General features: G+C 38.0%; 1 protein-coding gene across 1 annotated transcript; it reads right to left on the reverse strand.

The window, feature by feature from the left end:
- Window positions 1–294: 294 nt before the first annotated feature.
- Window positions 295–24,731, reverse strand: cntnap1 (contactin associated protein 1). The gene is made up of 24 exons (XM_077213116.1): window positions 24,328–24,731; window positions 17,985–18,086; window positions 17,018–17,211; window positions 16,595–16,748; window positions 15,851–16,054; window positions 15,380–15,564; window positions 14,786–14,938; window positions 14,397–14,658; window positions 14,087–14,236; window positions 13,610–13,781; window positions 12,623–12,729; window positions 12,393–12,512; window positions 12,094–12,297; window positions 10,891–11,047; window positions 10,163–10,290; window positions 8,117–8,290; window positions 7,779–7,997; window positions 7,445–7,684; window positions 5,341–5,583; window positions 5,096–5,223; window positions 4,911–5,004; window positions 4,168–4,398; window positions 2,459–2,503; window positions 295–1,275 (listed from the first exon to the last, which is right to left on the reverse strand). The coding sequence occupies exons 1-24, from the start codon at window positions 24,389–24,391 to the stop codon at window positions 1,076–1,078; spliced, it is 3,930 nt and encodes a 1,309-aa protein (XP_077069231.1). The 5' UTR covers window positions 24,392–24,731; the 3' UTR covers window positions 295–1,075.
- Between the last annotated feature and the right edge of the window lie 765 nt (window positions 24,732–25,496).

A 25,496-nucleotide genomic window follows, 5' to 3' on the forward strand; every position in this document is an offset into this window, starting at 1 on the left:
ACTCCTCTATATTTTATGCTAAAGTAGTTTCAGTGATGATAAAACAGATATTGTGTAAACATATCTACATCTTCAAAACTTTGTACTCTGAGGGTTGTTGTGCATTTTGTGCAGATTCTCTTATTAACACAACAGCATGACTATGAAACACTTAAATCTACACTACTTTTGCCAGTACACAATAATGAGCCAAAAAGATTTCACATAGAATATACAGGGCTCCCACATTATTAGACGAATGCATTTTACATTTGTCCAGTCATTTATGATATTATAATACAGATTTTTATTATATTTTAGTTGTATTATTTATTTTTAAATCATCAAGTGAATTTAACCAATAAAATATTTTTGAGATGGACACAGCTAGAAAGATTTATAATGACTACAGAAATTTAGGTAAATTTTTTTTCCATGATTCGCACTCACAAAAATTGAATTTTCTAACCAATAACACTGCGTGAAATCGACATAGCTATACTGATTTAGACATTGGGTATACAGAATTTTTTTTTTATGACTTTTCCAGTCATTCTTGATTTTTAAAAATATGCATTTTGCAAAAATAATACTGTGGAGATTGCATGCAAAAAAAATGAATTTATAACCAATGAAATACTGTAGAGATGGGCATAATTATAAAGAATATTAATTTTCAACACAAATTTACATGATTGTATTTCCAATACGTTTTTATAGGCCTGGAAATCACAATTCTAAAATTCCCTGATATTTCCAAGTCTCTGTAACCGTGGGAACCCTGGATCGGACTTTGAAAGTTTCCAGTAATGTTGCTGAGGCACTTCAGTCGGCCTGCACTGCCAATGCTCATTGATCAGATGGTAAATTGACTCTAGCCTGCTTATTTTGAACCCTGCCAAAAGCACCAAATATCAGATTACGCTGTAAAAATAATGGGACAGAAAAGTAAATATACAGTAACATTACCATAAAGGCGAAAGATACATAAAAATAAAAAAAATCCAGTGCTCAGTCTCCACCATTTTACCTCCCTCATAATCACCAGCACTTCTCTTTTTTTTCTCCGAGACATCCCTCAGTCTGTAGTTGTGTGTTATTCATTGGGACTTTCCTCCTGTATTTCCGGCATGTTCTTTCTATCCTTACGCAGAGTATCAGTGAGGGGCCGAGCGGAGCTGGGCGACTCCAGCTGCTTCGGTTCATTCGTATGGTAACTGCCTTTATACCTGTACAGGTAAATGTAGAGGCCGTACAAGATCAGGAAGAGCAACATCAGAGACACGGTGACGATTACTGTGGAGAGAGAGAGAGAGAGACACACACACACACACACACACAGAGAGAGAGAGAGAGAGCAGTCGTTAGCATTAAGCTTAATACTCTTATGGTGCCCTAGTTAAGCTGTCTGCAAATGATGGATTAAAGATAATTTGTATCATGTTGCAGAATTCACAGGAGAAACTGCTGACTGTCAGCCAACATGTACTCACAAGCTTTAAAGGGATAGTTCACCCAAAAAAATGTATTCTGTATATATGCATTCCAACACAAATGGAGAATTTTAATGCAACTCAATTCATATATTACTTTAAAAAAAAAATATTGCTCTCTAGTCACTTTGAAATGGTTGTTATTATGGAAAAGAGCTGCATGAAGATTCTTCTATTTTTCGTCTATTTCTATTTTTCTGTGAGATCTGCACCCGCTGGCAAAGAGGATAGAGGATTGAGGATTGAGGATTGAGGATTGAGGGGGGGGTGTCTAGTTTATCCTGTAAAACAGATGACAATCACACAGTTGGAGAAGAAGAGGATTTGGATGACACAAAGGGTGACTGCAAAAAAAGAGCAAGGATCCTGATAAACCTTTTTATGGAAATTGAAGTGTTCAATTTGAAAAATGGTTTCATTGTTGCATTGTTATGATGGGTCTTTAATCTCAAAAGGATCTTGTTAGTATTATAAATGAGGTTCACAGCAAAAAAATTAATGTAACATACTAAAGTAACTAACATATATATAGCATTGTGCAGAATATGGTCATTTGTAAAGATCTGATGCTTATTACACCTTAATTTATTCCATATACAGTATATTATCGTTTTATCACTGATGATACCAAGTTGCTGTCATTTGCAGAAGCTCGGCTTTATGCAGAAGCTTATATTCCCATGAATGTTCCCTAATCCTGTGTTCTGCAAATAAGAGGATTTTAAAAATAGGTTTTAGCTTCCCAAACAGAGAAGATCAGCATAATTTGCAGTTCTGGATGAAATGGAAAAAAAGAAAAAAACAAAACAAAACAAGGAGAACAGAATATAGAATTGTACATATATTTAACAGAAATAGTTTTTTTGTCACTTTTATTGAGAGGATGGTGGAAATGTGACAGGAAGCATCGAGTATAAAAAGTGTTCGGGAAATAGTGCTAAATATTATTTAAAACGATAATAAACTAAGTGTGACTGTAAACTTACAAGTCATCCAAGGTGGGGTGACATCATCATGAATGTAATAAAAGACTAAAACAAAAAAGAGAAACACATTACTTGAGGGTTAAAAACAACATTCAATCACAGTTCAATCACCATAACAATACTGTAAGAGAAGAAATGCAACAAATTTTCAAAAATTCACTTTTATTTACTTACACTACCATTCAAAAGTTTGGGGTCTGTAAAATTTTTTGATGTTTTTTAAATAAATCTCGTATGCTCACCAAGGCAACATTTATTTGATCAAAATACAGTAACATAATAAAATATTAATAGAATTTAATATAAATGTTTTCTATTTTAATATATTTTAAAATGTAATGTATTCCTGTGATGGCAGAGCTGAATTTCAGCAGTTTTGAAAACCATAATACATTTCTGACAGGATTCTTTGATGACTCAAATGTTTAAAGGAACAGCATTTCTTTGAAATACATTTTTTCTAAAAATATAAATGGCTTTATGGTTCCTTTTAAAGGAGAACTCCGGGCAATTTTTAAGTTAATATTGATTGTTAGACCTTTGTGAGTACTGACTATAGAAAAAAAAAACGAACCGGATTGGTGATTGCTACGCGGAGCTGCGACCGCGAATGCCCAGAGCTCCCACCCAGCTAAAACGGCAGCTATGGGGGCATCGACATAAAGAGCGTTTTTGAGCCTCTTAACAGACACAAAATGCAATTAAAATGTCTGTCCAACATGAACAGGGACCCTACATGTGAACAAGATGCGTTTAGCAACTTAGCCATTGTTTCAACTCACCTAAATAGTCTTTTAGACGGCAAGCTGTAGTCTCGCGCTGCAGTCCCGTGCTGTAGCCGGAAAAGGTAAACAATGTCCAGGTGGGAGGAGCGTTGATCATGTGCGACGAGTCTTCGTACATGGAATGGCATTTTTCTTCAAACGGCCCCGCTGTGTTGAGTGTGTGTAGTCATCCTTGTCAAAGTGTTCACTGCAAATGCGGTAATCTTTAGCGCGTAGTACTTCTACGGGAGTTTGCACATCAAGTTGAAATACAACTAGCCACAAACTGCAGAATCTCGAGGTCATGGAAAGGAAGACGATGAAAATTTAAGCTCTTATATTTTCGCATTCTGTTGTCACAATTCGGAAAGGCACAAACACGAACCATTTCTTCTTCACTTGTAAGCAACTCTGATCATAACTCGTCGCACATGATCAACGCTCCTCCCACCTGGACATTGTTTACCTTTTCCGGCTACAGCAAGGGACTGCAGCGCGAGACTACAGCTTGCCGTCTAAAAGACTATTTAGGTGAGTTGAAACAATGGCTAAGTTCCTAAACGCATATTGTTCACATGTAGGGTCCCTGTTCATGTTGGACAGACATTTTAATTGCATTTTGTGTCTGTTAAGAGGCTCAAAAACGCTCTTTATGTCGATGCCCCCATAGCTGCCGTTTTAGCTGGGTGGGAGCTCTGGGCATTCGCGGTCGCAGCTCCGCGTAGCAAGCACCAATCCGGTTAGTTTTTTTTTCTATAGTCAGTACTCACAAAGGTCTAACGATCAAGATTAACTTAAAAATTGCCCGGAGTTCTCCTTTAATCAATTTAATGCACCCTAGCTGAATCAAAGTATTCATTTCTTTTAAAAAATGATCTTACTGACCACAAACATGAATAGTATAGTGTCTGTTAGGCATTCATGTGAATGTCAGAATAGTCTTACACAGGCCAGTGAACCAGGGGTCATCTTCCCAAGGAACATATCCTAAGACGGGGGGAAACGCCCCACAGTTAGACTCCACCACATAGCCTTGAGTCGTTACAGGTGGATTGGTTACATTGGGTCGGAAGTAGGCCTTCAGTGGGGCAAAGATATTATAGCGGACCCCTGATATACAGCCCATAAAACCTGGACTGTTGTGCCTCTGAATTTCGTAGTCTACACCTCCCACCTCTACGAAGAAGAGCAGAAAGCAAATCAATGCACTGTTCATCTAGTAAATGCAACTTTTCATTCACATGCAATAAGTTAAAGGTACACAATGTAACTTTTCTTCAAAATTGACAAGATATAAATAAGTCAATACATAATCAATCCTTCTTCCAAAATGTGTTTTTGTCTTACCCTAATTCACTATGGTAAGCATATTATAAGTGTTTATATTTTATACCTGATATATATATATATATATATATATATATTTTATATATATATATATATATATATATATATATCATATCCGTAAAGTCAAGTCCCCTTTATTTATAGTGCTTTGACAATACAGTTGTAAACAGTAAATAGAGAAAAGCTCCTCGAGGCTTTGACGCATGTTTGGTGTGGTATAGGTTAGTTGTCACAACAAGTGGGAAAGGTTGACACGGAGCAGCTAAATCACAGTTTTGTTTTCTAACAGCTACAGGGCCAAAAGTTACATAATACCTTCAAGATAAAAATGCTTGTCTTACCCATGACTCTACCCAAGAATATAGACTTTGGTGAGTCAAATCTGGGAATCTCTCCTGGTATTAACTTCTCAATCCACGGATCCATGTAGTCCACCTAGATCCAGGTACAAATCCATATACAAACAGTGTGCTTTGGGTATGCTAATAACAGTGAAAAACATGTCAGATCTAGTTTGAGATCCTACCTGTGTCCATACTGTGTAGTTGTGTCGGGTGATGTTGACAAAATGAGGAAAGCCATCGGCCATGTTTCTGTCAGTCAACTTAAATTTGTAGCTTATTATACCAAGCCGATATCTCAGTGACAGAGTACCTGCAAAGGAAGTGACATCAGTGCTAAAGCTAATGTTTTGTTTGTATGCTCTGGTGTGATTGTGTGTGTGTGTGTGATTGTGTGTGTGTGTGTGTGTGTGTGTGTGTGTGTGTTTACCATCTTTCTTGAGCAGGACGGCGATGTAATCATTGCCGAAGGAGCTGATATAGAGGAGCACAGCTGGAGCCTGTAAAGTGCTGAAGCTGAACTCTATGTCATCAGTTGTCGTGTTGTAGCCGAGGGTGAAGTTGTGCCAATGAGGCTCTATCCAGAAGTTCGCCCACCATGCATCAAAGGAAATGGGCTCTTTGCGGATGTCATACCGCAGCCACGCTCCCACATCAAAGAACGCCCCAATATCTAAAAGGATGTGATAGAAGCAGAGATCATATTCTTGTTTATGGGTACCCCTCACACATGCTGATTTAACGTTTAAAAAAAAAAATCAAACAGCATTGATAGACAAATCTTTATAACACATTATAAGACTTGAATAGTCTCATCATTGGCAATTAATCATACGTAGGACTGTAACAGTTTATAATATTAATAAGGTTATTATTCTGACCTCGGTGGGATTTGGTCTTTAAATTGTAACATTAGGGCAGTCAAACAATTCAAATAGCAATTAATATAATATTTTTGGTGTTTCAGTTACTTTTAAAAAAAAGAAATTGTGCGCACATCCAAAAAACTTTTGGCAGGTGCTCGATCAAATGAAGCATCAAATAAAAAAAAACAAGAATCGGCACACTGCCACTTCTCCTCCCAAGGATTTATTAAAATGAACAACGTTTCGACGAAGATGTTCGAAACGTTGTTCATTTTAATAAATCCTTGGGAGCAGAAGTGGCAGTGTGACGATTCTTGTTTATTTTGAATTAGTTACTTTTTAAGAAAAAAATAACACAAGAGAAAAACTAAATAATGTATGCAATTGCACATTTACATCCATATTTCTTAAAGATAAAAAAATCCAGTCCTCGAATCTGATCGGTCAAGCCCATTCTAGTTCAACAGCCCTGGGACTTTTTACTGTCTGGCTTGTCAGATTATTAGTCGTTGCATTATGCGGGGTGCACACTGTGTGATTTTGGCCATGATTTGGGCGTCTGAGACAATATTTGCAAATCCTAAAAGATTCCTCTGATCCTTGGCTAAAATCAGAAATCTTTGATTGTTAGTTTGGCATGTTCACCGACAGTCGATTAATGAACATTGCAATAAAATTTTACCACCGACGATTTGACTCACAGTCCTGCAGTGTGACTTCTCCTACAACGACCGTCAAATTGTCTTCGTTTTTCAAGACAAGCCATTACCAAAATTAACGTAAGAGATTTCTTTTTAGCCACCATTTCAATCCCGCGTGTAATGCAGCTCACTGTAACCGAACGTGTCACTGATGGATGATGTAAAACTCCAGACAAATTTTCTTGCGTATCCGTTTTTAACGCATCTTGACTGACGTACAGTCTGACATTTATCACAACTGAGATCTTACAGTGTGACATGGCTTACAGCAATGATCATGTTCGTACAGTCTGACAAGTAACAATCGTAAAGGACTATTATAAATTGCACAGTGTGCACCCGGCTTTAGTTGTGGGGATTTTACAGAGCTTCTATCAGCAGGTTACAATTTTTTATGCCAGTAGTGATGTTTTATGAGTGAGTCATTTAAACATTACACTCAATCGATTCAAATTTAATCGTTCTTCAGCAAAAAGTCATTGAATCATTTACTCAACCGGTTTCCTTCCATTCTTCCATTCATTCATTCTTTGCCAAATAAACACTTGACTGGCTGCCAAAGTTTTAAATATTCTCACACAGATCATCAAAAAAGAGCAGTTTAATTCAAAGAACAGACAAATCCCCTTTAGCTTAAATCAGCTATGGATTTAGAGGCTTGAAAGTGGAAACTAAAGCCAAAGTCTGTCACTCTCTTCTTAGGCAGTGACTCTCTCTTTAACAGGTTCTCAGAGCCATCAGTTTATTTTTACTCCCATTTATTATCCTTAACTAGAATCTGTTTTAATCTTTTAAATCTCTAATGCGTTTGTAATAATTAGTCTTTCCCCAGCTAAAGATGAAAAGATATCACTTTAAATTTGCATATGTTTATTAGGAAACATCTGTAGTCTGTATTGCACCATGCCAATTTGAGTTAGCGTGAGTGTGAGAGAGCATATGCATATGCAAATGTGTGTTAACTCACCTAAATGACAGTAATAGCCATCGAAGCCTGTGTTATTGCAGTCACAGACGTATGAAGCGTACCCATCAATGCACTGGCCTCCGTTTCGACACGGTATAGAGGCATTTAGACACGCTCCAGTGCAGTTCCTACGTATCCCAGCACTCTCGTCAACCTTCCCCTCCAAATCCACAGGCACCCCGTTCATCCTCAGCCCACGCAGACAACCCAGGAAAGGCCTTAAGGTGTGATTGGCCGCACCTGAATTCAGATGCATGGTATGTTTTTGTATCAACTGCTTGAAGCAATGTTTTCATATTATCTCTGCTTGAAACTCCAGCTCTATGATTCTTACCTACGAGCAGGGGTTGTGTGAACTTCATTGTGATGTATGTCTGGCCTGGGAACTTGTGTAAGGCCGGAGGTAGGAAATCAACTTTGAGCCGAGCCATTTTTACATTGATTTCAGCTTCCACATAGTGCCATTCATTATCATTGAGAGGTTTAGGTGAGCGGAGGGTGACGTTTCTAATTCCATCACCCACCATGAAAATAAATACCACCTCAGTTGTAGCTGTGAAAATTTAAGGAGAAACTGATAAAGGAAGGTATCAGAATCACTATATATATGGCATACATTTGTAAGATTTACAATGGTATTCACAATGCCACTGCCATGGAAACGACACTCACAATTGAGTTCAATTCGTAAGAAATTACGGAGGTGGTCATCTGAGCTCTCTACAAACACTCCGTTAGTGCGGTAAGTCCTGAAGTGGAATGTAATGTCGGCACTGGTGCCGGGCTTGAAGGTGGGGAATTTCAGATAGGTGGGCTTGGAGAAAGCTATGGTGTTCCAGATACTCCCTAAGAGAAGGATTTCACATGAACAAATAACAATAACATTATTTGGTAAAAGTAAATATGTGTATTATGGAGGAAAATGTACAGTCAGCCATCAAAATAAACCCTTTCAGGGTCATAGCCCGCTCTGCTTTGTGTTTATTTTGTTATAATAAACCAAAAGACTGTATATTTCCCTTTACGTACATGTAAGGAAAGATCTCCTTATTATACAGTGGTATGAAAAAGTTTGGGCATCCCTGTAAATTTTCATGATTTTCTTTATATCTTTATAATTTTCTTATAAATCATTGGTTGTCTGGATAAGAAATTTCAATTAAAAGTTTATATGATTTATGGAAAGTGTGCAAGAATTATTTAAACTAAATTAGTCATGTGCATAAATTTAAGCACCACAAAATAATAATTAACTCAATATTTTGTGTATCCTCCTTTTGCATAAATAACAGCCTCTAAACACTTTCTATAGCTTCCAATTAGAGTCTGGATTCTGGCGGAAGGTATTTTGGACAATTCTTCTTTACAAAACATCTCCAGTTCAGTCAGGTTTGATGGTTTACGAGCATGGACAGCCCGCTTTAAATCATACCACACATTTTCAATAATATTCAGGTCTGGGGACTGAGATGGCCATTCCAGAATGTTGTACTTGTTCCTCTGCATGAATGCCTTAGTAGATTTTGAGCAGTGTTTTGGGTCGTTGTCTTGTTGAAAGATCCAGCCCCGGCGCAACTTCAACTTTGTCACTGATTCCTGGACATTGTTCTCCAGAGTCTGCTGATATTGAATGGAATCCATGCGACCCTCAACTTTAACCAGATTCCCAGTCCCTGCACTGGCCACACAGCCCCACAGCATGATGGAACCGCCACCAAATTTTACTGTAGGTAGCGAGTGTTTTTCTTGGAATGCTGTGTTCTTTTTCCGCCATGCATGACGCCCCTTGTTTTGCCCAAATAACTCTATTTTAGTTTCATCAGTCCACAGCACCTTATTCCAAAATGAAGCTGGCTTGTCCAAATGTTCTTGAGCATACCTCAAGCGACACCGTTTTGTGGCGTGTGCTGAGAAAAGGCTTTTTCTGCATTACTCGTCCATACAGCATCTCCTTGTGTAAAGTGCGCTGAATAGTTAAACGATGCACAGTGACACCATCTGCAGCAAGATGATGTTGTAGGTCTTTGGAGCTGATCTGTGGGTTGACTGTGACTGTTCTCGCCATCCTGTGCCTCTGCTTATCTGAGATCTTTCTTGGTCTGCCACTTCTGGTCTTAACTAGAACTGTGCCTCTGGTCTTCCAATTCCTCACAATGTTCCTCACAGTTGAAACTGAGAGCTTACATCTCTGAGACAGCTTTCTGTATCCTTCCCCTAAACCATGATGTTGAACAATCTTTGTTTTCAGGTCATTTGAGAGTTGTTTTGAGGCTCCCATGTTGCCACTCTTCAGAGAAGATGCAAAGAGAAGAAATACTTACAATTGGCCTCATTAAATACCCTTTCTTATGATTGGATTCACCTGTGTATGGAGGTCAAGGGTCACTGAGGTTACCAAACCAATTTTGAGTTCTAATAATTAGTGCTAAAGGTATTGAAATCAATAAAATGACAAGGGTGCCTAAATTTATGCACATGCCTAATTTAGTTTAAATAATTCTTGCAAACTTTCTATAAATCATATAAACTTTATTTCACTTCTCAAATATCACTCTGTTTGACTCCTATATGATATATTTAATTGAAATTTCTTGTCCAGACAACCAATGATTTATAAAAGAAAATCATAAAAATTTACAGGGGTGCCCAAACTTTTTCATACCACTGTATATAAAAAAACTTTTCCTCCTTTGTATCTTTGTAATGTTCATTACTCACTGTCTCCATGGCAGTACAGTGCGCCAACACTGTAGTAAGCTTCTGAACCGGTGCGGTTAGTGTCCCCTATGACAATCCTCCTGACAGGCAGATGATCACGGAACGACAGGTAGCCTTTATCTGAGCGCCTAGTATATGTGAAGAATGAAGTGTGAAGTAAGAGTTAAAATAGCCTTTAAAATAAATCATTGAATGTTTAGCTTGTAGTTATACTGCATATATACTGTACTACCGTTTAAAAGTTTAAGGTCGGTAAGATTTTGCATTTTGCTCGAATGCTCACCAAAAGATTAAAATTACTGTTTTCTATTAATATACTGAATTTTTAGCGTCATTACTCCAGTCTTCAGTGTCACATGATCCTTCAGAAATCATTCTAATATACTGATATGGTGCTCGGAAATAAAAATGTTTTACTATTATCAGTGTTGAAAAATAGTAAACATTTTTAACATTATAAATGCCTTTTCTATCTTGATCAATGCATTCTCACTGAATAAAAGTGTATATTTCTTTCTTTTAAACAAATCTGACCCCAAACTGCAGTGTATACACAGTTTTTGTCCCGAGTTCATATTTAAGTGTCTGCCATTTGCTTTTTATGTATTTATATATTTTTCTGTCTGTAATATAACATCAAACACTATCATTCAGGCAAAGTTTAAAAGGTATATTTAGATGACATAAAATTGTTCTTATTTATTCATACTTTCTCATCTCAGTCTCACCATTGGCGGTAGTCGGCGTCACAGTTGCACCAGTACTTCGAGTCGGTGCAGGTTTGATTGACAGCACATCCACATTTTCCACTTTCAGGAAAAGCTCCTCCCCAGTATTCATGACTCTCATTATGCCGACCAATCCAGTAAGTGTAAGGCCTTCCGTCTGTTAACAATAATATGTAAAATCAAAGAAAGACTCAATGGGGTGCAGTGGCAAACTACTGGTTGTGTAGAAAAGCCAGTCTTGTTGGGGTCAACAGAGCAGGGGGCCATAATAACTGGGCCTTACAATAGCTTTGCAAAAATACTCAATGGTAAAAGGTGACTGAGAAGATTCCTATAAGTGTTACTCAGCAGAGAAAAAGGCTGAGAAGGACATTGACACTAATTATACTCAAGCTCTGGGCAGTTCAGCTGAGTCTGACTATTCAGACTCTTCTAGTGTTTTTGCACTGAATCCCTATAGCTGAGATCAATGCTTCAACAGCCATTTAAAAAATCACTGAGGTTCCTTTACACACGATTTTTTCCTATTCTATACAATTCAGATACACAGTGATGGCTGCAGATATATACCACACAGTAAAAGAACATTCAAATCGGTTCAATTATTTAAAGGGATTGTTCACTCAAAAATCAAAATCCCAAACATGTGTGTTATTTCTTCTGTGAATTTTTGAAGAACACCTTTCCACATTTTTTTATATAATGAAAGTGAATGAGAATTGGGGACATCAAGCACCAAAAACAAAACAAAAAAACAACAACATCATAATGGATAATAAAAGGATTTTATTCCCTGTCTTTTCAAAGCATAAGTCATTAATAACTGAAATACTCTACCATATATGAGCCGTTACCTGCTGTGACTACCTCTGAAGTTGAAATCAAGAACTGGATCCAGTTTGATTTGTGAACAAATCATTCAGACCAGTTTTGTGAACTGAATCAACCGATTCATTGAAAAGATCCAATTCAAAGTAGTATTTGTTCATGAATTTGGTCATTGCAGATTGCCTCATGTCTTTAAAAATTAACATTTTGAGTTAAAGTCATACAGTCATTCAGGTTTGGAACAACATGAGGGTAAATAAATGATGACAAAATTTTCATTTTCGGGTGAACTATCCCTTTAATTCATTCACGCATTAAATGACCAAGAATATTCAACGTACTAAGTTCCACACATCGTTGTGAAACCTAACTTACGCGGAGTATTGAGGAGGCGTGACTTGTAGCATGAGAACTCAATCCACTGTTCGCAGTATAAGGAGGTGTTTGCTAGGGCAGTGACTTCATCCCAGGATGCGTTTACATACTGGACGTTCCCAATATACGGTTGATCCACAGTGGAGCCGCTCACCTTGGTGCTTTTCATGCGGTTGTGCCCGATGACGGTCCATGATTTTTGCACTAAAATGTGACGTGATCAATCTTAACTCACCAAAATCATGTAAAACCCTTCGAAATTGATTTCAACATGTCAATCTCTTCCACTTCATACATACACATATTGCAGTAGACCGTGAAAGGTTTCAGTGGTCCGCTCAGATCTGGATCTATGGTGTAGTTGCCTGACCAGTACTTCCCATTCAGTCTGTAGGCCTCGCATGACTCCCTGTAGACGGCTGGGTTGGAGATAGAGAGAGACAGAGAGAGAGACTTAAAATAGAGTGATTCTCATATTTCACCAACAAAAAGTCAGTATAGAGGAATCTCCTCGGTGAAAGACACTTACAGTTATGACAAACCTCCCCCTTGTAGCCAGTGTTGTTACACACACACAAGAAGTCATTCCAGGACTGTATACACCTGCCTTCATGTTCACATGGGTTTGGAGTGCACCTGGAAAAAATAAGAGAAGGCTGACACTTTAATAATGCACGTCTCAAGATATTACATTCTTGGGCATGTCTTGTTTTTCTCCTTTGTGAGGCTTTGTTTCTCCTTAATGAGCTTTATATGAATATACATTTATGTTATATTATTGATATTGACGTTTTTGACAATAATATTTGACTGGAAAACAAGACAAAAATCTGCAGTGCATTTTTCCAATTTTTTGTTCGTCCTAATTACAGACTATGACATTAGGCTTTAAGGTAATAAATTAACACTACACTTGTATCCCCCACACACGTTAGTTTATATATCATGGTGGTAACTTTCCGTTGAATATTATTCTTTTTATAGAGTTGAGCTCATATGTTTTATATCCTTTCACATTTTCATTTTCATTAAGACATAATTTTAGGTTTATTAAGCAGTTTTCCTGATGAAGACTTTGCTTGGATACTATCATTGTGAGGACATTTAGTCCTGTAGCGTTGGCAAAATCCCACACACACAAACTCAATGAGTTGCACGCACACACACACACACACACGCACGCACGCACGCACGCACAGGGGCAGTCATGGACTAATGGTAACAGAGTTGGACTGGTTACCCAAAGGTTGCTGGTTCGATTCCAGTACCGGCAGGAATATGACTGAGGTGTCCTTGAGCAAGGCACCTAACCCCCAATCGCTCCCCGGGCGCCACTCAAGGCTGCCCGGTGCTCCAGGTGTGGATCCATGTTTGCAGTGTGTGTGTGTTCACTACTCTGCTCCTAATGTGTGTGCACTTACTTGGATGGGTTAAATGCAGAGGTCAAATTCCAAGTATGGGTTACCATACTTGGCCATCACGTGTCACTTTCACTTTCACACACACACACACACACCTATCAGTGATACCGCAGGTGCCCAGCAGAATTTCGGCATATCTGCCCCATTTCCTCTGCAGCATGACATCTATATCCACCGGCTCATCATCTATAAAGATCTGCTGCATGCAGCCGTGGAAGCGAGACAGCTTGGTCACACAGCGAGCCGTGTTATTGGTCTTAGGACAACCTGCAACACAGCAGATATGAAGTATTCCTCTAATTATCTGCTATACAACTATAAGGCACTAAATATATTCTCATTTAGCATAGATTATTAACATTAGGGGAGCATTTATGGCATTAGATGTGTCATAAATTTATGAACTATAGATGAACAACATGCATTGTATTGTAAAGCATTCTTGTTTACATTAACACTGATTTACAGACATTTTTGAGGCAGTTTTAGAGAAGAGTGGCACTCGGTTTTAGCCATGAAGCACTTAAACTCAACAGACTACTTCTCTTCATGTTCTGTGATCTGTCACTTACCCCCGAAGAAGTAGCGATCTCCTGTACGAACCGTGAAGGGGTTGGTGATCTTAAGTGGTGAGCTCTCATCTTCATCTATAGTGATAGTTAGTAAGTTGTCTTTGGCGGTCAGGTCTACTGTGTGCCAGAAGCCGTCATTGAGACGGTACCCTTAAACACACAAAAAAGTAAAGATATTTACTGTATATAATCTTTGACTGGACCAGTTTGGGTCCTGCTAAACTCTGGGTCTAAAAGCGTTCCATTCAGTCCTCTCTTAAAGAAATAGAGTTGAAAATCACAATTAACACAATCGTTAATCATACCGTACCTGCAGCAAAGCGTAATCTCTTGTTTCCAGGCTGCATGAGAGTGACGTTAACCTGTCCTTCACTGAGGCCAAGCTCCAGAGAGCCCAGATCATCTGCAAACCTGGTGAACATCAGTAAGCCCGTGTAGTCCCATGAGCGGAACTTAAACTTTACCGCCAGACGGTTCTTCCGGAAGAACCCGGGCAGCTGCAGGTAGTTGTTGGGTCCTGCAAAGGTCATGGGCTTCCAGAGGAGGTCACGGCAGGTATAATGCATCTTTTTCTGAAATATACAAATAATATCTAAAATATTTTGCAATACAATGGACATCCAAATGTCATTTCATATGTGATTATAAGTGTCATATTAATTGACACCCCACACTACACTCTTGCAAAACTCAACATACCTTTTTAGGAGCTAGTCGAATTTCAGGCTCCTGGTATTGTGTCATGTAGATGACATTGATTCCATTGATAAAGACGTTCTCCATGCAGCCACGGAAGTTAACCTTACCAGGCAGGTGGGGTGTGTCTTTCTCAATCACACCGCCAACATAAATCTAAAGAGAAATGGATAACTGTTAGGATCAGATTGCAGGGAACATTCACCAATGGCATGAGTTTGGGGCGGGACTATCTTATTGACTGACCAATGGCAGACAGGAGTAGTGTTTGTGATACCTGCTTGAAAACAGTAATTATTTTACTCCATTTGGTGATCCTAAGTCAAGTCAAGTCAAGTCATCCTCATTTATATAGCGCTTTTACTGTAACAATGTAGATTGTTTCAAAGCAGCTTTACAGAGATAAAGATATAATTTAAGGTAACAGAGATTGGCACAGAAAGATAATGGCACAGAAATTACACTCTTCATTTTTAACAGAGGCACCGATTATTTTTGTCTTCATTTGTTCTGAACAAATGTGAGTCATACGTAATTTGTCATTGAAGTGTGACACAGTGTGCATTTATAGTTCATGCGTTTGATCCAACATATCACCTGTTTGTCCAGATCAAGGTACTTGAACTCTCCGTTGAGGACAGCAGTCTCAGTCTGGCCATCCAGAGTGAAGTTAACCTCTCGCCCGTAACGCTTGATGGTGACGTAGTGCCAGTGCTGGGTGTCCAGTACGTTTCCCAGCATCATTGTGGTCAACCCATTGGTGTTATGGACAGTGCTGCTCCCTTAAATATGCATACATGTCATTATGATTATAAATAGAAGGTTAGACAGACAGACAGACAGACAGACAGACAGATAGATAGATAGATAGATAGATAGATAGATAGATAGATAGATAGACAGACAGACAGACAGACAGACAGACAGACAGACAGACAGACAGACAGACAGACAGACAGACAGACAGACAGATAGATAGATAGATAGATAGATAGATAGATAGATAGATAGATAGATAGATAGATAGATAGATAGATAGATTGATTGATTGATTGATTGATTGATTACCCAGGCTGATATGAAAGTAGAGGCGTCCAGTCTTTAGTTCCAGAGTGACAGAGTCTCCCTGCAGACCCTCACTGTGCAGGAGAATACCATCCTTCTCCAAGGTCTTAAAATTCAAAGCGTAGTGGTCCTGAAGTGTCCTCATCCTGCCCCGTGGGAAGGAGTATGCCACCATGTCATCCCCCTCAAACTGCATCACATATGATTCTGTTAGGGTCAAAGGTCAAGAGTATGGAGAGGATTGTTAAAAACTATATTACAAGATTTTATGCTAAAACAAATACAACATAGACAAGCCACTGTGTCTTAACATTTGAAAGATACACTGCATGGCAAACTGCAAAAAGACATTTTAAAATCAGTATTTATCTTTTGATTTTCACTATCAATATTTAAAAATCATTGTAACAAGAAACAAAGCACTTGAGAAGACAATATATATATTAAGTCTTACAGTATGTAAATAATTACTTAATTTTTACTTCATTTAGAGCGAAAATGTTCCGTGTTGTAAACATAAACCTAATTTTTTTTTATTTTTCTGAAAACAACATCCATTTTCCTTCTCAAGTACACATAGGATGTTGAAATATGATTAAAAACAGATTTTCTGCAGTGCAACTCAAAAGACCGGTTAACATTACAAGGCACTGAGGAGATTTTCCGTATCATGATATGCTAAAGTTCTTGGCTGCTGATAAAACACAAACAGTTGGCAGTGCCTCAGTCCAGACATGTGCCGTTTACCGTAAGGACAACCGTAGAGCTCTACTCGAAGGCCGATTTTGCCTCCGTTCTCAGTATTCCAGCCCATGGGATAGATGCGCAGATGTTTGGCAGTGATCGCATAATGAAAGACGTTCCTCTTCACCTGGTAGTAATTCCAGTTGCCAGGCAACGTCTGAGAGACACAAAAATCTGATATTAAAGGCTCTATGGATGTTACACACCATTTAACAGATCAAAAACTTCTCTCACCTACAACTAATCATACATCAACAATGTATTTATAAAAGGTTGAACTCTAAATTCTGATTGAATGAATCATGTTCAAGGTCAGATAAGATAAAAAAGATGCCTGTCCTGAACCTCTGCTTCAAAACATCATGACAACACAAATTATATATTCCAGTGGGCTTTCCAAACAAGTAAAACATAGATCATTTTTACCATATTGCCTCCTGTCATGACATATGGAGTCCATGCGTCGAATCGATCCCCGTACAGCAGCATGTATTTGGTGATCCAGTCATAAGAGTTGAAGGTACCCTGAGTAGCAATGGCCATGATACGATACTTCCTCCCCAGGTCAATCTGCATCCATGGCTGCCTGTCCCGAGGGGACGGAGACCAGCCACTGCTCCCTACATCAGCACACACACATTTAAGAATCAGCTGAGAAAATACATGCATGTAGACATTTATTGCTTCAGATTTCTTGTCATGGGCTAGCCAGCAGTCCGACATATTTTAGCCATATGTAAAATGACAGATATTGTCAAAAATCCAAATAATCTACATTATTAAAATTGAAAATTAAGAGACATTTCTGAAAGATTTGTGATATTTTTTTAAAGAACATGCCTTGTGTGATTATTTATTTGTTTGTTTGTTTGTTTGTTTGTATATTGTTTGTTTGTTCCTCAAATAAAGTCTAAAAATGTATGTTTTCTCCACTATGGTGAAATAACCTGAAGAGTATAAACAAAACAAAAAATTAAAACAAAAAAATTTGATTGTGATTGTTTCTCCACCACAGTTATGTTCCAGACAATTCTAATGGATATAAAATAAAATAAATCATTTTGATAATTTAACACTACAATAAGCATGATACTGAACCTTAAAAAAAACTTTAAAAAATGTGCAGCATTTCAATGGAACAATGTAATCTTGTGACTTTTACATATTATTTCTCATATTTTTATTGACATTTTTTATTCATGGCTCAGTGGTCACATCAACTTTTATTCACAAAAAAATCTAGACTTCAAATCTTTTTGCTTCAAAAGGGCAAATTTATTGGCTAAATCAAAGATGGGAATAGGAGGTTAATATTGTTTCTCATCAGTATTCTCAGCCAGACCTATTCAAGATGCAAAGTGCAACCCATAGCTCTTGTGGCCTAGTCACTTACCATACAGTTTGGCAAAGTGTGCAGAGTAAAAAAAGTTATATCTGGAAGAAGCATGGAAAGAGGATGCATAGAGAGGAGAAATCAGCGGATCTAAGCATGGCCCTGAACAGAGAGAAAGAAAAAGAGAATTATAGAGAATATTTAATGACATTTTCATAAAAGCAAGATGACATTTTAAAAAAAAATATTTTAAACTTTTGATCAAGATTTATTTAGCAGTTTATTGAAAATAGGATAACACAATGAAACTGTCAATTCATGGGGAAAGTTATGTACATTATCTGATATAAATTACTGTTATTATGTGTAATATTTCCAACCAAAATTGCAGCTCTTAAAATGATAAATTATGCTTTAAAGGTACACTATGTAACTTTTGGCGCTCTAGCGGTTAATAAACAAAATGACTGTATATGCGTCTTGCGGAAGGGCATTGTAGCCAGAGCTATACGTATATATCTCAGCGACTGTCTAACATAGCCAAAATATAAACACTTATAATAGGCGTATACTGTATTGATTCAGGACTAGACAAAAACATGGTTTGGAAGATGGATTCAAGATGAACTCGCTCATTGTATAAGTTTTGGGAAAAAAAGTTACAAAGTGTACCTTTAACTGGTATATGATATATATATATATATATATATATATATATATATATATATATATATATATATATATATATATATATATATATATATATATATACAGTATGCAGTTTATCCAGTTCATTGAACCACCACAAATGCAATAAAACCCATCATGAGATCTAAGTACCTGTGATTTCAAATATCCATTTTTCCTAAGCGTAAATATTATTTAATGGAACATCCATTGGTCAACATAAAGGACTGCTATGGCTGTTCCAGCTGAGATTATTACTAGGCCGAATAAACAACAATAACATTTGACAGGGCACTAAGAAAATGCATCTAATCTACCATGTCAAAGCAAACAACAAAACATATACATCTGTCAGAGCAAATTACAGTATGTTCAGATCTTTAGTTCTCATTTATACTTTATTAAACATTACCAAACAAAACCAGGCTCTACAGGCACATTTTGTGGGTAAATGTTGTTAGAGTCTCATTTGCACAATGAGCATATGAACGGATCATGTGTGAAACGAGCGTTACAGTTGTATATTATACACTGTACAAAATGTATGTCGTAGTGGATATGGGACACAGTATATATCAGGCCCATTCAGCAAGTCTTGCCATGTCATTTCATCAGTACCTCTGTTACACAAATCCCTGCTTCAATTAGACCTGGCAACATTTCAGCCTAATCTAAATGGCAGAGTCAGATAAACCCACCTCAATCTCACCCTCTCACAGAGCTCTAATAAAGCCATCTGTCCAAATGGCATCACATCTCACAGCCCATCCACCTCATCTCTCTAACCACAGCCGACACACTTTCACACAGCCGGTTCATTTCAGAAATATGAAATGTGCCTTATTGAAGATGGTTATGAAGATTCTGAAGTGCCTTCAAAAGGATGGTTCGTACTGTAAATAAACAAAATAAAGCCATATAATCTTATAATGTAAAGAGTTTTTTTTTTGAGGGTAAGGTTAATGATTGGGTAAGTTACATTTTTAGTATTTATAATTTGCTCATTGTATTTCTCAATGAAGTATTAACATGTCCTGTAGCTGCCTCAAAGAGACTGCAGGGGTCAGACACAGAAGAGGTTATTAGTATTCTGACCACTGCAACTGCCAGTGAGGGAACAGAGGGGAAAAAGAAACCGTTTGATGGAGAGAGAGAGATAGAGAGAGAGAGATAGATGGAGAGAAAAAGCAAGGAATGTAACAGAATATTGAATGAGTCATCTAGTTAATTCTCGAGTGATTTCAATTCCCATCTGATTCACAGTTCTCTGCTCAGTCATCTTTCAGCCTTTGACTAGCTGGATTCATCAAGGCACAGAACTCCATTATGAAAGTCTTCTGAAAGAAATGGCTTGTGGTGGAAACAGGTCGTCGTGATTTTTCGTCGTGAAGACATGTTCCTGGATCAACATCTTCTGTTGATGTTGGAACAACATTCCTGTCCAAAAACATAGCCCTAACCCTATCCCTACCCATAAACCTAATTCAACCCGTAAATTATCCCTAAAATCAGAGGGAAATGATGGATGAATAACACTAATGTAGAAGCCCCTAATCCTTGATTTAAGCCTAAAATTGACATTAACTGTAAGCCTATCCCTCAAATCTGATAATAGTTAATTGGAATGTTGCTGCAGGATCAACAAGGATGTTTATCAAGGAACATGTTCTACTTGGTGAAATCACATTCACCAGTGGAAATTACCTGTAAGTATTCCTTTATTACAGATGATTCCATGGGAGAAACTGCACGTCTTCACTCATATGACTCAGTGAAAGACATGCCGACAGAAATTGACCTTGGATGGTCAAAGGAGAGGTTGGTTGGTGTGTGTGTGTGTGTGTGTGTGTGTGTGTGTGTGTGTGTGTGTGTGTGTGTGTGTGTGTGTGTGTGTGTGTGTGTGTGTGTGTGTGTGTGTGTGTGTGTGTGTGTGTGTGTGTGTGTGTGTGTGTGTGTGTGTGTGTCTTTAGTAATCTGTACATTATTAATGAGTATCTGAATGGATTTGCTAATTAAGCATCATAATAAGTAAAAACATGAATATGGCATTATAAGCGCAAGCTTAAAGATTCATCCAACACAGGGTCCTTGCTCAGTCTTTCTACGCATTAAAGTCCAAAAGTGGTCCTTGGCCTGAAAAGGGTTGACGACCCTCGTCTAAGATTAGAATTCAATATTATCCCATTAGCAACAGCTGCAGTGCAATATTCTGATTCACATTAGGCAGATAAATGAATCGATTGAATGTGACCCAGCCTCATCTATCTTTGTAAAATATAAGCTGCTGAGATTGTCGGTCCCTCTTCACCAGCTCTGAGATCAATGATTTTCACCCTGTGCTGTTCTGTTCTCCTAGCAGCTGTGCAGAGCAGAGAAGAGTTCCTGCCCTGCAGGAGAAGCGTTACAGTTATTAAAGCACTCAGTGCAGAAGAGCTGCAGGGGAAACTAAGAATAAGCAATGAAAGCCTCATGAAGACGAATGCAGAGACTTACAAACACGCCCATGCAAAACCTGTCCATCTAAATACAAAGGTTCTGTTCCAAAACCTACAAGTGAGCTTCCTTGCTTTCCACAGCCCACATAGGCATAACTGTTATGGAACCAAATAAGTGACAGATTCTGAATTCTCTACACAGACAGCAACTGTGAAATAGCACAGGAGACTCGTCTCACAGTTGATTTCAAAAGTGTTAGATGTTAGCTTGTAGCTAATCTAACAGCGCAATTCTTTAATAAGCATAAAAACACAGCATATATAAATATTGTGTGAACACTAAACTATTTTTTAATTGATCATTTCCAGAATTTTATAAAATATTACATCCCTATCTTGCTTTGTTTATGATGTTGTTTTTTTCTTCATTTTTTGCATTCTGGGATTGTCTTCTCTGTGAAGGACACAAGACATTCTATGGAAGCCTTTTTACACCGCACAATACTTTTTATTTTAAATAATTGCGACATTTTATCTCACAATTCTGACTTTTTTTTCTTACAATTGTGAGTTTATATCTCGCAATTCTGACTTTATAATTCACAATTGTACGTTTATATCATAAAATTCTGGGGGGACTTTTTGTTGAGTATCATACATCAGGCTTTTATAGCTCAAATAGTAACCTATAGGACATAGGAGAATATGGAGCTCACACACAAAAATATGCCATTTGGTGCAGTTGATGATATTTGTATAGCCAAAAAGTAAGATGAAATTCAGGTAGCATCAATCTGTATAGCTTTGTAAGATAATATTTAAATGCTTAGTTTTGATTAAAGCTCTGAATTTTTTTTTTATTGTAGGGTGCAAATAATGCAATGCAACAATTATGACAGAGATGTACAAATAAACATGCCTGATGTATCATATTTGATGCTCACAATTTTTGTATGTTTCACAATGGCTTTGGGTTAAGCAAAAAACAAAGTGTGGAATGCTGGGTATTCATGCACTTAACTGTTGCAACTTTCCTTTTGTAATGAAAGGGGATGGGCTATCTGACTTGTATCTGTATATGGTTGAGTAAATAGTGCACACAACGAAGGTATCTTATAAGGAGGCATCACAATTTAAGATGGCTATCTTTTCGAACAGTCTTCATTTAGGATCTTATCAATAATGCCTTTAAAATGACGCTTCTGTGGGCAACTGACTAGGTTTTGAGCAAAATTAAATTCTCACTTTCCTATAACCTAAATAAGACTTTAGCTTCTAGCAATCCCTCTCTTGCTCCCTCTCACTCAAACTGCACACACAAAGTGGCGTTTCAAATTTTTGCAAAATACCCAATAGTTGCAATTTTAAACAATCAAATTTCCCGTGACTTTTTTCGCTCTCTTTTTGTCCAATGCCTTCAATGTCCTTAGCTGCTTTCCACTCACAGATAAGGGAGAACAGTGACACATATGAAGGAGCACATTGAACACACTCTCTCTCTCTCTGTCTCTCTCTCTCTCTCTCTCTCTAACACATGTGTTGAATTACAGGCACTCCCCGAGTCTCTGCAGGCTGACACAGCACTTCTGCTCAAGGAGAATTGAGTGCATTATCATGTAAGCTATCTTTCATTGGAGAAAGCAGCGGTGCACTTGGGTCTAGACTAAGACTGCTAGTTGGGATCAATCTCTTTGGGCTGGTTAGGATTTTAACTATCATCTAGGGGGGGAGGATGTGGTTAGCATTTTTAGCATGGACGAATGCAGAATAGAGGGTCACGTTGGTATAAATTATTTAGAACAGGACTGCAGGCACAGTAGGTGGCCGTCTTTGAATGAAACAAAAGATAAGCTCAAAAGGGACTACAAAATACAGAGCCAAGACGCCACAGCACGTCATAGACAAGCATACACACACGCATATTCTCTTAATCTTTCACACCTTCCTCAACAGGATCTAATTTGTAACAGACAGACAGGGCATCATAAATCTCACTAAAATGACATTTTCAAACAGTTTCTCTGTATCGTCAGAGCACCCATTTTCAGTTTGGATGGTTTCCGCTCCTTCCCAAAGATTTATAAATGAATTCTTAAAGCAAGAGTGCTGTGTTCATGCTGTCTCATTTCTCTTTTCAGTGCTGAGAGCTGGATTATCTTCTTTACACAATACATAGACAATACACCAGACAGACCTAAATATGTTGTTCAGTATTTGTACAGTATTTGAAATTGAATATAGATATGTTAACTCTATTCATTATTTATTCAGTATTTTGAACTTGAGACCCACTCACTTCAAAAAGAGACACTGCAAAACTGTGCAATTATAGTGTGCACATAATATTTGTGAGAGATTATTATATGCTTTCCTTTAATAGATAAAACAATATTTTTCTGAAGAAAATTGTTAGAAAAATGTCATCATCATGAGTGGACCTTGTACAGAATTATAGAATGACTCATGCAGACCTTGTCAGAACAAAATAATTTTCAAATCATGGCACACACTCAGATTATTTTAAGAAGATTAATTTTTCTTCCAGCAGCACCTTTTTAACCTGAATGAGCAGCGTTTTGTAGACATTTATTACTAATAAGAATTTCGATTTCGTTAGGGTATATTTTGTATCATTTTGATGTTTTGAAGATGTTTTGAAGATTGCAATACAGTCTTAATGGTAACCTTACGTCAGGATTCGCATGCAGTGTTCTACGTCATATGAATTTGGGAGTTCGGTGAGTTAATGCGCCCGCCCTCTGTCTCCGCATAGGGCTGCTCCCACAAGCAACTTCACGGAATAGGAATTTTTCACCACGCCATTTCAAATACACCGACAATTTTAACTTTTCACCTGTAAGACACTAAAGACACGGCTAAATCTGCAAATAGATGCTTTCAGCAGTCTCTGTTTAACAGCAGGAGAGTGTGTCCTTCCCGCGTGTCCCCTGCGCAAGACGCACCTTGCCATGCAGAAACTTAGCGCGCGGAAGCACTGCAATGCAGAAAGAGCCCGTAGACACACAGGCACAGTGGCGAGTGCTTTACTTTCAGCCCAAACCCTCTAGACTGAATACTCTAAATATAGATTAACAAAAACATTTAACAAATTTGCGCTGAATTAAAACAATGCAAGCTTATAAATATCGCAATTTTGAGATTAAAATCATTATGTCATAGCTTTGCTGATGCACTTGTTCTGATGAAGAATAACAGTCACCTATATGGCAAATAAGAAACATTGTATTTGCATTGCATCTTGCATCTACAGTTTTACTTACGTGACGAGCAATGTTGAAAGGCGAGAAGGAGTAAAAGGCTTGGGGCAAGAATTTTGATATCCATCCTCTCCGGGAGACGGAGTCGCTTTTAGATGAGTAAATCAAATGTTATCCTCTCCTCGTCACCGGACAGTACAGCATCGTTTAGCCGTCCTTTCGGCCAACTTTAACTCTCTCGGCCGGGATGGCGATAGACTCGCTCGCTAGAGGCGCGCGCGCGCGACATAGTGGTGCTGATGCTGCGTTCTGGCGGGAGCGCGCATAGTTTCATTAAACCAAAATCCTTGACATTTGGAAAGTTGTGACAATCTGGTTGAAATAATACATAAACTCTCTTTTATTTGATATAGAGGGAGAGTGGAGTCCTGTGGCTTGCGTAGACAGTGGCCTTGACTTTAGTGTCCGGGTTCGCAGTCAGGGAGGGGGCGCAAGATTAGAACAGGAAAAAAAAAAGTTTTGGACTCGTCATAATGATGGGAAGTGCGAATCATTTCCGCGAATCGGTTCTTTCGAACATTACGTTACAGAACCGGTTAATACGAATCTTTTACGTAGGCCTGAGGCGCTCACGTTGTCCCTGACAACCTGGTGTAGAGTAGGCAGGCACCTACTGTAGATGTTTGTCATGTATCCCAGTTCAGTTTGTTGCAGACTTGATATGTTTAAAGCTTAAATATAATTTTTATTTTTTATTAAAAAATAACTTTTTTACCCAATTCGCCAAATCCTTTCACTCCAAATGCTCAAATCAACTTACGCATTGGTTATCAGGTTATTGTGACAAAACCTTTTAATGAATTGGTGAGATGTTAAGTTGATGATCAGAGTCGGTTCTCAATTCAATCAGTTCATAATAGTAGATTTATGATGATATTCTTTATTCAGAAAGTGAGTTGTTAACTAGAACTGATCTATCCGATTAATTCGTTCACTATCCAGATATCACTCACTGTGAAGTACCGCAACGTGCAATGCTTCAACTATTTATATATTTTTTATTTGTCATGTGAGAAATATAATAGTTCAGCTCAGTTACCCCTAATACCAATGCATAAATCTAATATTATGCCCTTTCAAATTCACAAGTCTGCATTTCTAGTGCCTCCCTTCCCTGCAGCGGATGTTGGCCTGGAGAGCACCAGTTCATTTCTACAATCAATCCAACTGGA

The sequence above is a fragment of the Siphateles boraxobius genome, unplaced genomic scaffold (genome assembly GCF_051911475.1).
Source record: "Siphateles boraxobius isolate OS27281-9 unplaced genomic scaffold, OSU_SipBor_1 66, whole genome shotgun sequence".
NCBI lineage: Eukaryota > Metazoa > Chordata > Actinopteri > Cypriniformes > Leuciscidae > Siphateles > Siphateles boraxobius.

What these genes read in the sequence shown, in the direction of transcription:
- cntnap1 (XM_077213116.1), bottom strand. Translation starts at nt 24,391, where the DNA reads ATGGATATCAAAATTCTTGCCCCAAGCCTTTTACTCCTTCTCGCCTTT. An exon ending in ACACTTTGCCAAACTGTATG is followed by an intron (nt 17,212 to 17,984) that starts GTAAGTGACTAG and finishes GTGCTGATGTAG; the next exon opens with GGAGCAGTGGCTGGTCTCCG. An exon ending in CCCCTGGTTCACTGGCCTGT is followed by an intron (nt 2,504 to 4,167) that starts GTAAGACTATTC and finishes TTTTTGTTTTAG; the next exon opens with TCTTTTATTACATTCATGAT.